The 22,532-nt window shown below is 38.7% G+C and overlaps 1 protein-coding gene across 2 annotated transcripts in view; it reads right to left on the reverse strand.

The window, feature by feature from the left end:
* Positions 1 to 1,740: 1,740 nt before the first annotated feature.
* LOC126354745 (golgin subfamily A member 7) overlaps positions 1,741 to 22,532 on the reverse strand; it is a 48,319-nt gene continuing 27,527 nt past the window's right edge. Inside the window, exons 4-6 of one of the 2 annotated variants that reach the window (XR_007565378.1) lie at positions 6,971 to 7,072; positions 3,574 to 3,925; positions 1,741 to 3,455 (exon numbers count right to left, since the gene is read on the reverse strand). Coding sequence is in view for 1 of the 2 variants with exons in the window: in XM_050004624.1 (XP_049860581.1) it covers positions 3,881 to 3,925; positions 6,971 to 7,072 (147 nt within the window). In the remaining variant the exon portion in view is untranslated. Of the gene's footprint in view, positions 3,926 to 6,970; positions 7,073 to 22,532 lie in introns of both variants that reach the window. The other variant, XM_050004624.1, reaches the window with a different exon arrangement.

Raw genomic sequence — 22,532 nt, forward strand, 5'->3', positions numbered from 1 at the left:
ATGGCATTAACTACTCTTCTGTAAAAGAAAAATGAAATACTGTACACTTGATGCACAATGACTAGTTTGCTGTCACGTGGCATGTGCCATTTCACATGAGTGGCTGTGTGACAAGACTGGTTTCAAAGGTCTCTGTGGCCAATCTTATGTGGTGGTGATGTGCATCATTAATGATGATTTGTCATAATAGTCTTGTTGACTCAGAGACCATGTATCCTTAAATGTACTGTAGAATGTATATTGCTCTCCAGTTTCGAGGAGATGGATCGACATTACATCCCTCCATAAGTTAAGAAAATTTCCTGCCAGTAAAATTAAGTTAAGCACTTCCATGATGGTTTCTTTCACCTCATTTTGTAGATGCTGTTACAAATTGTATAGGATGTCTCCACACAAAGTGTTGCAAGCCCCAGACAACATTTAATGCAGTTAATTTGTGAGTTAAGAACAACACTAACTTTGCTAAGGACACACAATCTGCAATTCACTGCAATAATGCACAGTTGCTTCTCTCTCATAAAATCAACCTCAGTTGCTAGTTTCCCTCCCCACCCCTATATATTAAAAACAAAGATTCCAAGACTTACCAAGCGGGAAAGCGCCGGTAGATAGGCACAATGAATAAAACACACAAACACGCACACAGAATTTCGAGCTTTCGCAACTGGCGGCTGCTTCGTCACACAGCAGTCTGTGTATGTGCGGATGGTGTGTGTGTGTGTGTGTGTGTGTGTGTGTGTGTGTGTGTGTGTGTGTGTGTGTGTGTGAGAGAGAGAGAGAGAGAGAGAGAGAGAGAGAGAGAGAGAGAGAGAGAGTGTACACCTGTCCTTTTTCCCCCCTAAGGGAAGTCTTTCCACTCCCGGGATTGGAATGACTCCTTACCTTCTCCCTTACAACCCACGTCCTTTCATCTTTCCTTTTCCTTCCCTCTTTCCTGACGAAGCAGCCGCCGGTTGCGAAAGCTCGAAATTCTGTGTGTGTGTTTTATTCATTGTGACTATCTACCGGCGCTTTCCCGCTTGGTAAATCTTGGAATCTTTGTTATATATATAAGACTTACCAAGCGGGAAAGCGCCGGCAGACAGGCACATGAACAAAACACACAAACACACACACACACACAGAATTACGAGCTTTCGCAACTGGCAGTTGCTTCGTCAGGAAAGAGGGAAGGAGAGGGAAAAATGAAAGGATGTGGGTTTTAAGGGAGAGGGTAAGGAGTCATTCCAATCCCGGGAGCGGAAATACTTCCCTTAGGGGGAAAAAAAGGACAGGTGTACACTCGTGCGCACACACACACACACACACGCACACATATCCATCCACACACACACAGACACAAGCAGACATATATATATATATATATATATATATATATATATATATATATATATATATATATATATATATATATGAAGTTCTTGTAGATAAACTTATCTGATCCTTTATGATTACTGAAAATTGTAGGAAGAAAGGATAATTATGATTTAATGTCTCATCATTGACAAGGTGATTAGAGATGAAGCACAAGCTGAAATAGGCTATGATGGAAATGGAAATCAGTCATACTCCTTTCAAAGAAATCATTATCTTAAGCAATTTAGGGAAATTGTGCTAAATCTGAAACTGGTTGGCAATTTGAACCACTGTCTACCCAAATACAAGCCCAATGTGCTAACTGTTTGGTACTAAAACTGGGGTATGCCGACATACACTAATAAATCACAAATGTTTAAGAAGTAAATTTATAAGCAGTAGTTTCCACTTTATTTTTTTTAGTAGTTTTACATATATTTAAACAAAGACAAGTTAGAAAAGTAGACGATCTGCTTACAAGTGGCACAAACCAGGACATCAATAAATACACACCTTTCCTCGTTTAGTCATCTGAAGTACCTCAAACACTTACCATTAAATGCAGTATAATAATTTTAACTTTTTACGCATCTTTCTGCACATTACCACAACTAATGCAACACACAAGAATGTGAAATGATGCAACTAAAATGTGAAATTTTAAGTACACACGGAAATTGACTAAATCCACTACCTACACAAATACACATGGGAACATTGTCACCTGAAATATAAATGCTTGGCTTTTCACAGATACAAACCAACTGCTAATTTTTTCAGAACATATTCATTTTGCTCAATATTACAATTTGAGAGTTTCTACATTTTCATTCTTGAATAAAGTGTCATAGTACAGTTCCCATGACATACAAGAAATGCTTTTATAAAACTATTTTAATTAAATACACAGAAATAAAAAGGAAATAAAATTAAGGCTTACCCCAATCAACAACAAAGTCATTAAGTAAAGGGCTCGAGATAGGGTAGGGCAAGGATGCGGAAAGTAAATGGCCTATTTCAAAGGCTCCTCTCAGCATCCACCTTAAATGCTTTGATAAAACCACAGAAAACCTAAATCAGGATGGCAGGATACGAGTTTGAACCACACTACTATTAATTGCACTAATACATCACCTTGCTTAGTCGCACACATAAAGAATGGAACTTGACTGGCCACTAGTACCCAAACATAAAAACGAGAGCCTCAAACATTCAAAATGTTATACAACACCATGTAAACCTTCTCACAATGTGACAACTTGTCTGGCAGCCACATAAAAAAAGGATGAATCAAACTGTTATTTCATCAGACACCAACCACTAACAAGTAAATCTCCAAGGTTTATCTGCTTGTCTCCCTCAGTACCTCCCAAATATCGTTTCACATAATTCTCCACCTCAGACATGGTCACCCACTCACTCGATATATGAATAAATTATGTTCTTATTCCCACAAATAAACTGAGCATACAATGGCTTCTAAAGAGGACGACATATAATTATCCTTCGAACCAAATATTAACTTTGTTCCCAGGCGCCAGTCCAATTGTGAAATATTAGATGAACTTCATGACTTAAAATAATCTGTAACTAGTTCTGCTACATTAAGAATAAGGCTATAGTAAGGTCCAACCTGTATAAAGCAGCAAAATACTGCCATCTCATTAACTCAGCATCACAAATCTCATTACTTTTTTAGTGTTTTCCCCTTAAGATACAGTTTGTGACACCAAGAGTGTTTGTGGCCTGGCCTGTTGATTTCTATTATCAACCTTAAAAACTAACCGAGTTGTCTGTCATTTACTCACATTTTATTTTTCATGGCTTTTCTCTCCTATCATTAAATTATACGAGTAATTGGCTATTTAATATGAGGACATACTAACTGTGAATAAAGAAACATTAAATCCTTTATAGTTTTTAAGTATAGAAAAAACAAATGACAGCATAAAATTCTATTTTTACTGTGTAACATACTGCTGTCTTCAAATAATTATTATATATAAATAAGCAACATTCTTGTCATGATCAGTCATAATAATTAATATTTTGCAGCACATAAACTGTGGTCATATGATTTAACAGGAAAATTGTGGCACCTGGAAATATTAAAAGAACAAAAAAATTATTTTTTATCTACAAAGATATTGCACAAATATCTTTACATAAACAAATAAAATAAAAAGAGTGGTATAATAATGATAACTGTATGCTTACATAGTTTAACAAATAAGAATAACGCTTTGCATATACTTAGGAGTAATTGCCAGTGATGCAAATTTAAATCTCATAACCGGCTTCTCAGCAAAGTATGCACATCTGAGCTTCACTTTCTGCACCAAGCTAAAGCAAGCTTTCAAGGAACAAAACCACCACCCACAACGGAACAACGTTGTGGCATGCTATCCAGTGCCAGAATATCACACCTCGGAGTCAAACACTGCACTAGCTTCCAATGCGCTCACCAATTAAAGAGAATGAACAGTCACATAAAAAATTCTTCTGTTGACTCCGAAAGGGAAAGTCACGTTCTGGTCGCTGCTGGCTCATTCAGTATGGAAATCTCTATCTGATTATTAGTTAAGGAGTCACACCCTTATTTACAGCGCAACTACTACGGTCGCCGGTTCGAATCCTGCCTCGGGCATGGATGTGTGTGATGTCCTTAGGTTAGTTAGGTTTAAGTAGTTCTAAGTTCTAGGGGACAGATGACCACAGATGTTAAGTCCCATAGTGCTCAGAGCCATTTGAACCATCTTATTTACATACAAAGATGAGATGGTAATGCAATAAAGTTGAATTTTACATGAAGTGAAGTTTTTTCCCATATTTACACACAGATGTGGCTTCATGTCAAGAACATACAAAAGTAGACAACAAAGTTGTACTTCGTGGAATATTTGTGAATATATAGCTAACAGTAGTCAAAGAAACAGTATTACACTGAAAGAGAAGTTCTGCCACAAGTTAACAGTTAGCCACAGCTGGGACATGGGCCTTCATGTGGATAGACGGCTGGTCAACTTTCATACTCTCATTGTACGTACAACAACAACAACAACAACAACAATTGAAGTAAATATGGTATGTAACAAGGCTGCTTTCACATGTGACCCTATCACCTCTGATCAAAAATAAAATTCTTCTGGTTGGAGTCCATGAATAAGCTATGGCTGATTGTATGGAAGGTCTTCTATATAGGCCATCCACAGGGGAATATACTCAGGGAAACATAAGCCAGAGTAAGAGCAGTGGAAGGATGAGCTGTGATGCTGTTTATATTTGGTTGGCAATAGCATAGTGCTTTGAAGTGGTGTACGCAAAATCCTGGGTTGGATCTCCTCCATCTCAGGTCATGGTGAGAGAAGGTCAGTATCTTGACAAAGGAATGTATTGAATGGCTCAAAGCCTGCACAATATTATATGATAAGATGGGTATTTGGGAAGGAATGTTGTAGGATATTTATTTATGAGGTTTATTCAAAAAATTTCGGAACATTCATAATTTTTTTTGGTTTTATATCTGTTAGTTATTGTTCAGTACTGTATTGAGTAGAACATTGTGTCACACAGTTTGCGAATTTTGAGATGGCAGAGTTAGAGGAGCAACACGTCTGCATTAAATTTAGTTTGAAACTTAAGAAAACCTTTACAGGGGCACAACAAATGATGCATGAAGCCTACGGTGATGAGTGCTTAAGCCATACTCAGTATCACAAAGCATTCATACAGTTCAAAAATGGCCAGAAGGAAGATAAAGATGACCCTCAAACAGAATGACCTCTGACGTCTACCGGTGATGCTCATGCCTAAAATGCCAACAAAATTGTGCATGCCAATCTAAGACTGACTCTCTGAGAAATTTAAGAACAATGTAACGTTTCAGTTGGATTGTGTCATGAAATCCTCACACATCATCTTGGAATGCATCGTGTTGCCTCCAAGTTTGTTCCATGGCTCATGAGTCAGGACCAGAAAGACCTTTGCCTTCCAATCTGGAAGAGCTTTTGGATCGCACAAATGAGAACAAGATGTTCCTTAAGAGAATCATAACTGGTGATGAGACATGGGTTTACAGTTACGTTGTAGATACCAAGGCTCAACCTTCACAATTGGCCAGGAAATTTTCTCCAAGGCCGAACAAAGCTCGTCAGGTCATGTCAAATGTCAAAGCCATGTTGATAATTTTCTTCGACTGACGGGATTAGTTCATCATGAATTCATGCCACAGGGACAAACTGTTAATCGATGATACTATTGGAATGTGTTGGGACACCTGCGAGAAAATGTGAGATGGAAATGACCTGAAAATTGGTGAGACAATTCATGGCTCCCGCATCGTGATAGCAGACTCACACAGCCATACCTATTGGTGCATGTCTATTGCACAAAAAATGAATTCACTCTGCTGTCTCATCCTCTGTGCTCTCCAGACCTGGCTCCTGTGGAGTTTTTCTTTATTTCCACAGCTGCAAACATTGTTGAAAAGACAAAGATTTGCTATGGTAGACGAGAGAAAATAAAAACTGCAGACAGCACTTTGTACAATCCGGCATGAGGCATACCAAAACTGCTTTCAGAAGTGAAAGCAGCATTGGGAGCGGTGTATCAATATGAAGGAGAGTATTTCAAAGGATACCATGCACAATAAGTAAAATGTAAGTGTAGGAAAATTTTGTGGACTAAGTTCCAGAATTTTCTGAGCATGCCTCGTATGGTCTGGATGAGCAAGGTACCACATATTTACAATACTGTGAGGAACTTAAATGTGTCCAGTATTACACATATAAGAAGGAAATATTTACATGAAATGTGTTTCTGATATTCCCATACTAAGTAGATACATATACCACTGGGATGAAAATTTTAGTAAAGTGAGGGCTTACAGGTAGTGGTTATCTTGCCTCTTGCTTTCACTAGTAACATTAGACAGTAGGTATGACAAGCTATTGAATGAATAGTTGTTACACTCTCAAACTGTGTGCTGAAGCAGGGTTCTAACACTGATCCTGCATTTCATTTCACGGGCAGTGTGCTACCTACTGTTACAAGCTGTGCAAACTGTCAGGCCAAATCGAAGTTTAGTGTGTCAACTGATCTCCACAGTTGGAACTTGTCACAAATGTTCATTGCTGCAAACACTTCGTTAAACAGCTGGAAAGTATTATCTCTTCACTTTATGTGCATTGTGTAAGATCCAGGCAACTCTCTCCATTCACTTCAGCAACTAGAAATTGGAAGTGCCACACACCCAAGAACCCTTACTGTTGTTTTTTGACATTTGCCACCACAACCACCACCACCACCACCACCACCACCACCACCACCACCACCACCACCAACACCACCACCACAACAAAACTCTCTTCTCTTGCTTCAAGACACCACAAACAATAAACTGGTTCAACAACTCATAGTAAACACAAAAGAAAGGAGGCAGCAATTTCTGTCCTTAATTCACAAAAATCCTGCAAACCAATGCAATCACTTTTACCATGTAACTTTATAATTAACCATGCAGAAGCAGCAGAGGATTTATTAAAGAATGAATGCACTTCAAGGCAAGTTTATCACACAGTTAAATAACTTTTTAATTGTTGTTTTGAAAGGATACAACTCTCAATCCTCTTTCAGAAGGATCAGTTATAAGAAGCCCACGTGGAGCATAAACACGCTCATTTTGCTCTGCAATAAACTTTGCTACTTTCCGGAGACACTGAAACGATAAAAAAAATGGAGTAACATAAATGAAAACACACAGCATGTGAAATTTGCATTAATTTCAAGCCCATTCATAGCCTTGCATTGTTTTGTCCATGAGACTATTGTCACTGATATATAAGGTCAATTTACTCACACTGAGGTAGTTGAAGAAACTACTCAAGTCTGATATCTACATTTCTCTCATACTTATCTTTACTACAACAAAAACCTGTTTCTAGTACAGATAACTGAATTAGTAGCATAACACTCGACGATTTTGTCTACTTATTCTGTAATACAAGGTAGAAATAAAGCTTCCTAATGAACTCAGTAAGCCAATAAAAGCATTATCAGAGTTAAACTCCACCTGTACAGAGATATTACATGCCATTCTGACTCCAAAAATAAACTAAATGCCATTCAAATAAGAATGTTAAAATTATTATAAACCCCCCCCCCCTCAAACTCCACCTTATAATGTGACTTACCAAACGAAAGCGCTGGCAGGTTGATCACACACACACACACACACACACACACACACACACACACACACACACACACACACACATCCATCCATCCATCCATCCATCCATCCATCCATCCATCCATCCATCCATCCATCCATCCGCACATATGCAGACATATGTAAAGCCACGCGCGCGAGTGTATACCTGTCCCCTTTTCCCCCAAAGGCAAGTCTTTCCGCTCCCAGCATTGGAATGACTCCTTAATCTCTCCCTTAAAACCCACATCCTTTCGTCTTTCCCTCTCCTTCCCTCTTTCCTGATGAAGCAACCGTGGGTTGCGAAAGCTTGATATTTTTTTTTGTGTGTGTGTGTGTGTGTGTGTGTGTGTGTGTGTGTGTGTGTGTGTGTGTGTGTGTGTGTTTTTTATTGTGTCTGTCTACCAGCACTTTCCCGTTTGGCAAGTCACAGCATCTTTTTTAATGTATTTTTCCCATGTGGAATGTTTCTTTGACCAGCTAAAAATAAAAGACAAGTTCATAGAAAACAGTTACTTTAACACCAAAAGTTTTGTAGACTTGTGGTTACTTTTCAACATAATCACCAAAAATATTGAGACTTTTATGGTAGCTGTGGCCAAACTTTGCAATACCCTCTTCAAAAAATGTTGAAAAGTAACAACAGCGTACAAAACTTTTGGCAATAAAATATTTGTTTTCTATGAACTTGCCCTTTAATTATAGCCTACCGGGGGGGGGGGGGGGGGGGGGAGAAGAAACTGGACCTAGCATACCATTAATGTACAATTTTCAGGTACAGCAGCCAACCATAGTTTAGAAAACATATTACCCAGATACTGGACACCATCTGCAATACTGAATGTAGGGTATCCACATCTTAAAATGATGAGTTTCAGAAGACTTACTTAAGAATCAGCCTGGTGATGACTGAAAGCACAAGTAAAATGAGCTAACATACACAGATGCTTTACAGGAACACCGAGAATGATTAGAGCACAGCTTAACTATGGAACCCAACAAATACAGGTATATTTTCACATCATAGACACTTTAATTATAGTGCTTCTTCCTTACTTTGAGATGAAGCAACAGATCCTAGTATTTGGAAACTAATTGCAGTTTAAGAGGAACAATGTGTTATTGATTGTTGATATTTCATTTAAATAGTGACTATTTTTGTGCTCACAGTTCCATTACTTTACAAGTCAGGATGGGCACAATTTTTCTGCAACTAACAAATAATATTTAATCTCCACAAAAGAGTGGCAATGTCAAAAGGAAATCATCGACAAGCTTCAGAATTCGGCACAGCTACAATACAAACACTACACTCTTGGTTATTTTTATGTGAAAAGTACATCCAACTGACAAGTTGGCAATGAGTATGGTTTTAACCAAATGTGCAGTGTTGTATCAAAGTTGAGAATGATCTTCAGATTTCTGTTCATCAACCAATTCCCACAGAGGGGAAAAGCCGGGAAAAATCCACTCTCAACAAATAATACGGTTGAAGACCTCAGAATTTGTGAAGACCTTAAACATACACCACAGACAGGCGAGTTCTCTGGGAGGTTTATGCAAATAAGTGCTGTCTCCATCCAATGGATGTCTTCTCTGGCAGAGCTATTGCTGGAAGAGGCACACAACCCAAATGTCCCAGCAGCACTTTTAGGAAATGAAAAACGAAGGCTTATCGTGATGTTAGATTGGTCGATGTATATTTGTTCCTCCAATTTTTTCCTTTCCTTCGACCTTGATCCCCAATTCCAACCAGTCCTTCTGAAGTTCAACAACCCACTTGGTTCCTATCTTTCCCCTTGTCCTCCCTGTTGTTTCCCATACTCTCTTCAGCATTCTGTCCATACTCATCCTAACTACATGTCCAGCAAACCTTGCACTTTTGGGTCCGATTTCCCCAGATATTGTTCTCATGTTTCAGTACAACTCTTCCCTAGGTCTTCGCATCCACCTCTCTCAACCTCTTTTGGGACCTAGTATTTTTCTCTCTTCCTTCTGTAGTTGTTCTGCCCCATTTTTTCCTCGTGTCATTGTCTCAGCAGCATATAATACTGCATTCCTCACTGTTGCCTTGTAGTGGTTTATCTCTGCCTCTGTGGATATATTCTTTTTATTGTATATCTCTCTCATCAGGCAGAACACTAACCTCATCTTCTTTATCCTTTCTATTATTCCCTCCTTGCTCCTGCTCCTTCCTGTTATAAATTCTCCCAGGTATTTAAATGTGCCCACAATTTGCAAAGTGCATTCTGGTGTTTCCCCGACTGCAGTGGTATTTAATGTCTGTCTTCTTATAGGCGATCCTCAGTCCCACCTTTCTGACTACCTTACTTAAGTTGTCGAGTTCTGTCTTTGCGTATTCTTCCGTCTCACTTACTATTGCTATGTCCTCTGCAAATGCTAGGCAGTCCACTTGAGCACTGTTGTCCTTTTTGTCTCCCACATGTGTCTTTGGTATTCCCATTTCCTCATTTATTGCTATCCACTGCCGGATTACTTCGTCCAGTGATATATTGAACAAAAATGGTGACAATCCATCTCCCGATTCAACACCAGTCTTGATCTCAAATTCTTCTAACGGTGCTCCTCTGAATCTCACCTTTGCTTTTGTGTCTGTCAGAATTATTTTTTTTTTTTTTTTTTTTTGTGTGTGTGTTCTTGTGTAGTTCCATCCAGTCCTGTTCTTCAGGATCCTAACAAGAGTCAGGCTGTCGATGGAGTCATGTGCCTTTGTGATGTCCACGAATGTTATTACTGTCTTTTTGTTTTTTTTAGGCCCTATGTTCTATCAGTTGCTTCAGGATAAATATCTGTTCTATACAACCTCTTCCCTTCCTGAATTCCGCTTGGTAGTCGCCAACTGTACTTTCTACCTGTTGTTCTACTCTCTTGAGCAATAGTTTTGACAGCACCTTGTATCCGACCTCTAGTGGCGATATTCCTCTGTAGTTGTTTGCATCTCTCTTGTCCCCCTTTTTATGTATTGGTACTACGATTGCATTCTTCAATCCTTCTGGCAACTTCTTTGTTCTCCAGATCTGGTGGATTATGTTGGTCATGTTGTCTATTGCTTTGTTGCCTCCCCACTTCATCATCTCGGATGGTATACCATCTTCTCCAGTTACCTTATTATTCCTTAGATCGCTTATGGCATGTTCGACTTCATCCCTGGTTGGAGGGCATGGCTCTCTCTCTTCTGTGTCAGTTCCCAGTTCCAGCTCATCTTCATATGGTTCACAGTTCAGCATGTCATGAAAGTACTCTGCAAAAATCCGACAGTTCTCCTTCACACTAACAACCAGCTTCCCTTTCTTATCTCTTATAAACAGTTCTCTACCCTTGTATCCAATCAGACTCTTTTTGAATTTCCCAAAAAAGTGTCTGCTGCTCTTTTTCCTGAAGTTGGTCTCAATCTCTTCCAGTTCCTGCTTCGTCTTCTGTCTTCTGGTCAATCTTATTGTTCGGGCCGCTTCCTTTTTTGCTCCTAAGAAAACTTCCCATTTTTCCAGGTCCTTCTTGCTGCTCCAGTCTCTCCAGGCTTGGCTTTCCTGAGAGCTTCTACCACTTCCTCATATTCTTTGTTCCACTACCAGTGCTTCTGTTTCTTTTCTTCCTTTCCCCATAGTTCAGCCCGTTTCGCCATTTTTCCTTCCTCATATCTGGATCGATTGTGGCTTAATTTGTCTCTGTCCACCTTTATGTTTTCTGTTCTTCTATTCGTCTGTGGCAGTCTGTCCCTGTTTGGAATCCAAAGGCACTTAACTTCTGTAAGATAGTGATCCGATTCTATTCTTGTGGTCTTCCTGACCTTTGTGTTCATGATCTCTTTAGTGTTTGTCCAGCTGATTGCTATGTGGTCAATTTGGAATTCCTCCAGGTAGGTGCATGGGTTTGCCAATGTCTTTCTTACACAGTTTGGCACTGAAGAGTGTTGTCATCAATCTCATTTTGTGTTCTCAACACAGTTCAATTAGTCTTTCTCCAAATTTTTTTTGTCCACTGGTGTGCGGTGTACTCACCCACTACTCCTTTATGTTGCTTCTCTCTTCCAATCTGTGCATTATAATCTCCTACAAGTCTCTCTACATGTCTATATGGTATGTTTTTCAGTGTATCATCTACCTCCTCCCAGACACTCTCCACAACTATCTTGTCTTTCCTGTTCTTGTCATTTGTAGGCGCATGTCCATTTATTCTTGTACACTTTTTGTTCCCTGTTTGAAATGTCAGTGTGGATATCCTTTCTGACCTGCTCTTCATTTCAGTTATGCCATCCTTTTATCATTTGTCTACTATAAACCCCGTACCAAAGAATCTAGGAACATGTCTTTTCTTTCCCACTCTAATTCCTGGTTTCCTTTTCAGTATTATGAAGCCTTCTGACTCCACTGTATCTTCGTCAGAGTATCTTGTTTCATGCATTGCTAATATTCCAATGCTTCTCTCTATCACCACATCAATTACCTGTTTAAATTTACCAGTCTTAATCATTGTCTGTACATTTATGGTTCCAATTATGAAAGTCTTTTCAGCTTTAATCTTCTTTGAGATTCTTGGGAGCTCCGACTCTTCCCTTATGCACTTTTTGGCAGGTCCCCCAGAATCCGAACACCTGCTTGTGTTGAACTTTGCCAACGGGGGATTGTCCCCCTGGGGTAATCTCGATTCCATAATGTGATCTATTCAATGAGCTAATTCTTTTTTTTTTTTATGCGACAGCTCGTGTCTGTCCAGTTATATGACTGAAGTTGTTAGCCCCAGAAGATGTGTTCAGGCTGCCCCTGACATGGGGACACAGACACCTTTGGTAGCCACCCCTAACATGGAGTACAGCCACTACCTGATATGTTTCAGCGGCTCTTCCGCTCTCTCTGCCATTGGAAAGTGACATTCCTCTTCCACCTTCGAGACCGTTAGCCGAGCTTCGCCTGTAGCCCTAGGTAGGAGCCCTAACTGGGTGCCACCATCCAGAGCAAGATGGACCAAGGTTTTTTATGAGGTTGTTACTCCTCCCCCTCCTCCTTCCCCATGACTTTCGAGATGGGTCCCTGGGATTGGGACCGGCAATGGCGATGACCATACTGTTGTACTGTAAACAGTTTCTGTAAATGAGTAATGTGACAATTTTTTTCTAGCAAGCTTCTCTCTTCCTCCACCCCAACCCCCTCCCCCTCCCTCTCGCATCCCTGAAAACTCAAAATTAAGAGCAGGCCTGCAGTTTTATTTGGATCTACACAGTGAATTGTTTTCACATATCAGCACTAATGCGTGTGTTTTGTCACACGGATATCATACTCTCACTCCAATCAAATATCTTTCTCCCCAACTTATTTCAGCCCCTCAACTGGCCTTGGTGAATTCTTTTTTTGTGCCGAGTGTTGTTCACAAAGAGTCCTCTGTTGTGAGGCTTGGTAGTTAAGCCACTTATTTTCAAAACATCAACTGAAATCACTTTAGTCTCACAACTTTTTTTAGTACTAAATGTGACTTTCATATCTAGCACTGTACTTCACAAATGATAAAGTGCTGGACTGCAGTATGGATCTGAATGGATGTTAAAATATACATTTCCCCATATAACTGACGACATTGGTCAGTTCTCAAGTCAGATGATATGCAGGACACACCACTGCAACAGGTTAACACTCAGTGAGGAATTACATTCAAACAACCCTTTGGGTCGTTGATTAGTTTACTTTTATTTACCCCTTGCCAGTCACCCTTTGGACCCTCATCAACTATTTATATTGCACTTGGCCCTCATATCAAATAATCTTATACTGACTTCAATTTAAACACGACTAATTAGCCTCTTTCTTTCTTTCTTTCTTCTTTTTTTTTAACTTAAAAATAAGGTTGTATTTGCTATCAAGACCAAAACACATCAAAATGAAGTAGGTAAACCATTTTGTTCCACTGAAATAACTTTGAAAATTAGTGACTAAAAATAATATGTTTACTTGCCTTTCAGTAGATACAAATTACTCCATCACCCATAGAAACATGCATGATTTTTGTCATATTATTATTTTCAATGGAGATCTTATTCCCAAAAGAATCTCCTTTGATGATGCGTGTACTGAAACTCTTATCAGTGACCATGTGGCAGCTGCAGCAACAATTATTACTAAATCACAAAGGGCAGCTAAAAGCAGTAGGAAGTTTTACATATTTAGTAAGTTAGCTACAGAGGCAATCATGTTACTTCTCAATGAGGAACATCCAAAACTTTTACCTTTTGGCAGTGCATGTAGAAGAACTGTGGCTCAAGTTTAAAAGAATAGTTCACTTAACTGGACAGATATGTACACTATCTAATACTACAGATCATAACAAGAGGGTCACTCTCTGGTACACAGGCACTGTTATGAAACTTCTAATGAAACAGCGACTTCTGCATAATAAGTGTGAAACAAAGTGTAGAACCATAGAGAGTGAAAGAAACACATTTTGCCATCAAGAGGGCAATGTGTGAAGCTTTCAGTAACTACTGCAGCAGAGTTTTATTGAAAGCTCTCTCACAAAAATGAAATTAATTCTAATGACATGAAATGGGTGTGATAGGCTTTGAAATAAGTGTCCATAAATTCACAGATGACACATTAACTTAAACTGGGGATTAACTTAAACTGCCTCCCCCCATGAACCATGGACCTTGCCATTGGTGGAGAGGCTTGCGTGCCTCAGCGATACAGATAGCCATACCGAAGGTGCAACCACAATAGAGGGGTATCTGTTGAGAGGCCAGACAAACGTGTGGTTCCTGAAGAGGGGCAGCAGCCTTTTCAGTAGTAGCAGGGCAACAGTCTGGATGATTGACTGATCTGGCCTTGTAACACTAACCAAAACGGCCTGTGCTGGTATTGCGAACGGCTGAAAGCAAGGGGAAACTACGGCCGTAATCTTTCCCGAGGGCATGCAGCTTTACTGTATGATTAAATGATGATGGCGTCCTCTTGGGTAAAATATTCTGGAGGTAAAATAGTCCCCCATTCGGATATCCGGGCGGGGACTACTCAGGAGGATGTCGTTATCAGGAGAAAGAAAACTGGCATTCTACGGATCGGAGCGTGGAATGTCAGATCCCTTAATCGGGCAGGTAGGTTAGAAAATTTAAAAAGGGAAATGGATAGGTTAAAGTTAGATATAGTGGGAATTAGTGAGGTTCGGTGGCAGGAGGAACAAGACTTCTGGTCAGGTGACTACAGGGTTATAAACACAAAATCAAATAGGGGTAATGCAGGAGTAGGTTTAATAATGAATAGGAAAATAGGAATGCAGGTAAGCTACTACAAACAGCATAGTGAACGCATTATTGTGGCCAAGATAGATACGAAGCCCACACCTACTACAGTAGTACAAGTTTATATGCCAACTAGCTCTGCAGATGATGAAGAAATTGAAGAAATGTACGATGAAATAAAAGAAATTATTCAGATAGTGAAGGGAGACGAAAATTTAATAGTAATGGGTGACTGGAATTCGAGTGTAGGAAAAGAGAGAGAAGGAAACATAGTAGGTGAATATGGATTGGGGCTAAGAAATGAAAGAGGAGGCCGCCTAGTAGAATTTTGCACAGAGCACAACTTAATCATAGCTAACACTTGGTTTAAGAATCATGAAAGAAGGTTGTATACGTGGAAGAACCCTAGAGATACTAAAAGGTATCAGATAGATTATATAATGGTAAGACAGAGATTTAGGAACCATGTTTTAAATTTTAAGACATTTCCAGGGGCAGATGTGGACTCTGACCACAATCTATTGGTTATGACCTGTAGATTAAAACTGAAGAAACTGCAAAAAGGTGCGAATTTAAGGAGATAGGACCTGGATAAACTGAAAGAACCAGAAGTTGTACAGAGTTTCAGGCAGAGCATAAGGGAACAATTGACAGGAATGGGGGAAAGAAATACAGTAGAAGAAGAATGGGTAGCTTTGAGGGATGAAGTAGTGAAGGCAGCAGAGGATCAAGTAGGTAAAAAGACGAGGGCTAGTAGAAATCCTTGGGTGACAGAAGAAATATTGAATTTAATTGATGAAAGGAGAAAATATGAAAATGCAGTAAATGAAGCAGGCAAAAAGGAATACAGACGTCTCAAAAATGAGATCGACAGGAAGTGCAAAATGGCTAAGCAGGGATGGCTAGAGGACAAATGTAAGGATGTAGAGGCTTATCTCACTAGGGGTAAGATAGATACTGCCTACAGGAAAATTAAAGAAACCTTTTGAGATAGGAGAACCACTTGTATGAACATCAAGAGCTCGGATGGAAACCCAGTTCTAAGCAAAGAAGGGAAAGCAGAAAGGTGGAAGGAGTATGTAGAGGGTCTATACAAGGGTGATATACTTGAGGACAATATTATGGAAATGGAAGAGGATGTAGATGAAGATGAAGATGAAATGGGAGATACGATACCGCGTGTAGGGTTTGACAGAGCACTGAAAGACCTGAGTCGAAACAAGGCCCCCGGAGTAGACAACATTCCATTGGAACTACTGACGGCCTCGGGAGAGCCAGTCATGACAAAACACTACCAGCTGGTGAGCAAGATGTATGAGACAGGCGAAATACCCTCAGACTTCAAGAAGTACATAATTCCAATCCCAAAGAAAGCAGGTGCTGACAGATGTGAAAATTACCGAACTATCAGTTTAATAAGTCACAGCTGCAAAATACTAACGCGAATTCTTTACAGACGAATGGAAAAACTAGTAGAAGCTGACCTCGGGGAAGCTCAGTTTGGATTCCGTAGAAATGTTGGAACACGTGAGGCAATACTGACCCTACGACTTATCTTTGAAGAAAGATTAAGGAAAGGCAAACCTATGTTTCTAGCATTTGTAGACTTTGAGAAAGCTTTTGACAATGTTGACTGGAATACTCTCCTTCAAATTCTGAAGGTGGCAGGGGTAAAATACAGAGAGCGAAAGGCTATTTACAATTTGTACAGAAACCAGATGGCAGTTATAAGAGTCGAGGGGCATGAAAGGGAAGCAGTGGTTGGGAAAGGAGTGAGACATGGTTGTAGTCTCTCCCCGATGTTATTCAATCTGTATATTGAGCAAGCAGTAAAGGAAACAAAAGAAAAATTTGGAGTAGGTATTAAAATCCATGGAGAAGAAATAAAAAATTTGAGGTCACAGACAGCAAAGGACTTGGACGAGCAGTTGAACGGAACTGATAGTGTCTTGAAAGGAGGATATAAAATGAACATCAACAAAAGCAAAACGAGGATAATGGAATGTAGTCGAATTAAGTCGGGTGATGTTGAGGGTATTAGATTAGGAAATGAGACACTTAAAGTAGTAAAGGAGTATTGCTATTTGGGGAGCAAAATAACTGATGATGGTCGAAGTAAAGAGGATATAAAATGTAGACTGGCAATGCCAAGGAAACCGTTTCTGAAGAAGAGACATTTGTTAACATCGAGTACAGATTTAAGTGTCAGGAAGTTATTTCTGAAAGTATTTGTATGGAGTGTAGCCATGTATGGAAGTGAAACATGGACGATAAATAGTTTGGACAAGAAGAGAATAGAAGCTTTCGAAATGTGGTGCTACAGAAGAATGCTGAAGATTAAATGGGTAGATCACATAACTAATGAGGAAGTATTGAATAGGATTGGGGAGAAGAGAAGTTTGTGGCACAACTTGACCAGAAGAAGGGATCGGTTGGTAGGACATGTTCTGAGGCATCAAGGGATCACCAATTTAGTATTGGAGGGCACAGTTGAGGGTAAAAATCATAGAGGGAGACCAAGAGATGAATACAGTAAGCAGATTCAGAAGGACGTAAGTTGCAGTAGGTACTGGGAGATGAAGAAGCTTGCACAGGATAGAGTAGCATGGAGAGCTGCATCAAACCAGTCTCAGGACTGAAAACCACAACAACAACAACAACTTAAACTGGGGATTAACTTAAACTGGAGATTAACTTAAACTGGAGATTAACTTAAACTGGAGATTAACTTAAACTGGAGATTAACTTAAACTGGAGATTAACTTAAACTGGAGATTAACTTAAACTGGAGATTAACTTAAACTGGAGATTAACTTAAACTGGAGATAGCAAAACACACAGAGAAATAAGAAATCAGTTTTCAAATCTTTTTTCACTGAAGAAGATAACCTATGTACTGCTTTAGCTTACTTCTTGCACCAATTTGAAGACAAGATGTATAGATATTAGTGTGGTTGGTATTGAGAAGCAACTAAGATCACTGAAACCAAACAAAACTATAGGGCCAGATGAGATTCCTCTCAGATTTTTTATAAAATTTGCAGCTGAGTTTGCTCCCACTTTAACCTCAACAAAACACAGACCACTTGAACAGAAACCTGTGCCCAGCTGTGACTAAGCAAGCTGGAATATTCTTTACTTCCCCTCTTGTTTTGCCATCTGCCTCCTTAAAATACATTTTTTTTCACTTTTAACTAATTACCATTAACATACAAGAGTATAATCTGCATTTTCATAAAAGAGAAAGGTTAGTCCTCAGTTTTAAAGAATATAATACAAGATCTAAGTGTTACATAGGCCATGTGTTAAAGCAATCACAGTATCTGTTCAATCTATTTGAAAGACAGTGAAATGTGTGGTTAGGTTTTTACTGCTCGTAGATGTTCAACAGTAAACTGTTGTAGCATTATGTGAATGTTTGCCTGCAATCTATTAATATGGCTTAACGAAAGTTAAACAGTAGTGCACTGGCGATATAACTGTGTAATATTGGGAGGGGGGGGGGGGGAGGGGGGGGGAGGGGGGGGGAGTAATAAATGTGTAGAAGAGAAAAAGAAACTTTGTGATGACTATAGGAGGAGGGTGGAGGTTTCTGAAAAACAGTGTAAACATTAAGTCAAAGCTGCCAGGAAATCCGGTGCTGAAAACAGGGTTAAACTTGGAGAACCAAATCAATCAGATTAAAAATGATTTAGAAACGGAGGTAGAGACCAAGTGTGCAGTAGTGGTAGAAGAAAAACTGGTAAAAGTAAATAAAAATATAGATTCAAAATTGGCTGAAACAGAGAAAAATATAGAAGATGTACAAAAGCATTGAGTATTTAGTGTCCCAAACAGTCCTTCATTTGTTAGTTGTAAGAAATTGAATAATTTTCAACCATATGGGGAAGTGCATCCACTGGATTTCATTAGGGAATTTGGTTATTTGCCTGAAACATGGAATGACAAAGAGAAAAATTATTTGTGAGAGATTTTTTGAAAGGGGGTGCTTATACATGGGCAGCTCAGGTAGCTGATAGCTGTACTTCATGGCAAAGCTTTGAGAAAGCATTTTTAGATGAATATTGGTTGAAAGAGAAGCAGCAGACAATTTTGAGTGAATTATGAGGAGGAGAGTGTAGAAGGTTTCTGTCAGCTTTGGATAAACAAGCTGAAATATTTGGACAAAGAGCTAGGTAGTGAATCAATAATTATGCCTCGGAAAGTTAGAGAACTGCTTGTACCTACCCCTAGGGGTAATATTAGTGATTTCGTGAATTATGTTGGCGGGGAAGTCCTTAATGGAAGATCGTAGGAGGAATTTTGATGGCAATAATCAAAATCAGTGAGAGAATTTCAAGTAAATAGGATGAACAGGACTAATTACAGTTGGAATTCAAGGAATGTTGGGTGGAGGATAGCCAGAATAGGCATGGAAATGGTAGGAGAAATTCAAATAACAGAAATGGGGATGATTTTAATTCTGGATCAAACCATTTAAACTAGGTAATGCTCCAGTTTTTGCTGGCACTCGAGCAGATAGTGATGAAGAGGCACTTGTATATAAATATGCAGTTATCACAGATAAGGGTATTGTAAATGAAAGTAGTAAAATGAGCGTAATTTCTCATTCTAGTGAGATGTTGAATGATGGTGTGGGTAGCAATGTTTATTCCATAATAAAATCAAGTGATGAAACAGTGTGTGTTGCTGTTGCTCAGTATGTACGAAGTGTCAAAAACGGATGTTAAATTTTTAAAAGAACATAAAGAATTCAGGTGTTTTACCTTGTGTTCTAATACAGGAAACAAGAATCAACTAATTAACCACGTATTTGAGGACAATAAAAGCAACAGTGGGTCTGATTCTGACAGTAGCAGTAATGGTGATAGCAGTAATGAATCCAGTAGTCATGAGGAAAAGGTATTTGAATTTATTATCGATAATGGTGGCGATGTGATAAAAGGATGTGGGGCACCCTGTAATAATAACAACAAATATACAAGGTATACATGTTAAGTGTTTACTGGTCAATGGTAGTGATTTGAGTGGCATTTCACAGGCATTTTTTGAATCTGTTAAGAACACAGAGGGTATAGTGGTACTCCATGTGCCTGGAATAAAAATTACTGATGCTCCTGGTAAGCTATAAAAGAGTGTGAAACAAGAGGTACTAGTAACTGTGGAATTGGTAGGACAGCTGTTGGAGTGCAATTTCTTGGTGATACAAACTCTCAGCATTGATATTATATTTGGAACTCATTTCTCATGCAAATAAGAAGTAGGGGTTCAACATTCTGTGTTGGATTCATTATGTGGTGATAATGCTTACCCCAGCTGTCTGGCTCATTTTTCATGTTTCATGAGGCAGTCAGACACTTTTCCTATCCTATCTGTAGTTTGTAGGTGAATCAGAATTATTCTACCTTCGACTTTCATGTGATTTTGTACAGTAGGATACTTTAGTATAGGAACATTTTAGAAAAAGTTTCTCCAGTGTGTGTGTGTGTGTGTGTGTGTGTGTGTGTGTGTGTGTGTGTGTGTGTGTGTGTGTGTGAGAGAGAGAGAGAGAGAGAGAGTTATAAGTAATTGAATCATAAGAGGACAGAAGAAAATAAATTGGTACCATGGTTAACGAATTTCTGTCAAACAAAGAGGCAAGGTAAACAGACAATGAAAGGTGTCAGCATATGTGGAGGATAATTAACATCTGAAGGTATCAGCTAATTGGTGTAGCAGCAGAGGCAATATGCAGTAAAAAACCATCTTAAATATGAGATCTGAATATTAATCATGATATAATAGAAGTGTGTGTGTTCAGTGCAGTCAGTATATGGAGATAACTATCTAACCATAGAAGTGTGTCATGGTACCGCCTTTTCTAACATTAAGAAATTACAACTTTAGACATAGATGCCTGGAGTAATGTGTGTGGAAAGAGCATGCAAGATCTGTATGCACATCACCCTTCAGGCTAGAATATCAAGCAATTTGAGGGAATACAGTGGAATGACAGTTTTTCTGAGTGATAATTTTGTCTGATCAGTAGTGAGGGTTAAGTTTGCCTTAGCGTTAGGATGTCTTACTGTGGAGTGTTTTTCAGCGAAATCAATTTCGCATTAAATAAGCAGAGCAGGTGTTTATTTATTACATAATGAAATAATAAAATAATGAATAATGTTAGGTTCTTAGTGGTTAGGGAGCCTGTCTCTGCAGTAGAGATATTTTTTGAGAATGCACTCCACTAGCTAACGAGGTAGGAAAGGTAAGTAAAATAATGGAGCTGATAGACATGCCTGAGTAATGAAAGGATGACTGTATACAAATAAATGTAGTGTAACTATATTGAGGATCTAAATTTTGAACTACGTAACATTGGGTACTGTGTATATTGTGAAATTCATGAAACTGCAGCATGGAATGAGAGCTTAACAGAAAGAGCAATATTTTGGTGAGGTACAAGTCATATAACACTGCATCATAGAATCCATAGGGTATCTGGAAACTTCTATACATATTCTGAGTAGTAATACTGGAAAAAAGGAATGTAATTTTGCTGATTAACTGATAAATGTGGTGCTAAACTGATGTGAATATTCTGACAGGTCAACCATTTGGTAACATTTTGTGATTTAGTGAGGATTTAATTTCCTTGTTGAATGAGAGTAGTGCTCAGAGCTGAGTAGAGAAGTAGGGCAACAATTTGGTACAACTTCCATCCCCTTAATTTTTAGTTGAATAGCAATTAAGTTACGTGATGGCAACTATTCTTGTTTCATAACATAATCATTAGTAAATCTATGCTACTGCACATCTTGAGTTTTTACTAGAGGTAATGTACATATTTTAGACAATAAGGTGGTATTTTGCAAATGGGAAAGAAACAAAAGTCTTTCAAGTTTAACCAGTTTCAGACAGTTGTGACTTAGAGTAATGCTGTGTAGTGTAATGTGCACTTGATTTTCCAACTTTTACTAGTCCCAACCTTTTGTACTATGGTCTATTTTAGTGCTAATTATTGCAATGTTATGAGAGCCATGTAACGTATCTATTTATGAAGTAATGACTATAATTTTTAGTGTGAAACATTTTTTCTTCGACTTAGTTAGAAGTAAAAGTAAATGTACTAAAGTAGGGTATTTTATCTGAATTTTTAATGTACTGTGGCGGCGGAGAACCACCTCCTAGGGAACTGATAGCACTGCATTTTCTTACTAACTGCCACTTGGACCTGTTGCAGGCATGAACAGCTTGGTGAGAAAGTGTGTTAAAGCTCATTGAAAGTATGAAAAATACTAAACATCGAACAAGTGAAATTTTCTGTCTAAGAATGAACTGCAATGTACAGTGTAATTTAACTTTTCGTATCCGTGAGGATTAATTTTTTTATGCAAGATAGGATTTGTATAAAATGAGATGTATCTTTAAATGTAATCCTTGGGTACCCAAAAAGGACATCACTTATGAAGAAGATAAATAATAATTGTACAATACATTGTATGTAAACATCTTGTATAGGGATTTTCATGTAGCCAGTACATGTAAGTATAAATTTGGGGGAAAAAAATAAATAAATAAAAACCATATGTACGGTAGTTTGGATAAGATTTGAAGTGTAATTTTTTTGTGTGTAGATTGTTAAACCCATTACCTGGGATCATTTGTGGTTACTGAATTGCCCAGTTAGCTATGTGCAATATCTGTCTGTTCAATCCAATGAGGGGGTGATGTTACGAAGCAAGCTGG

Source organism: Schistocerca gregaria, chromosome 3, assembly GCF_023897955.1.
Source record: "Schistocerca gregaria isolate iqSchGreg1 chromosome 3, iqSchGreg1.2, whole genome shotgun sequence".
NCBI classification, from domain to species: domain Eukaryota; kingdom Metazoa; phylum Arthropoda; class Insecta; order Orthoptera; family Acrididae; genus Schistocerca; species Schistocerca gregaria.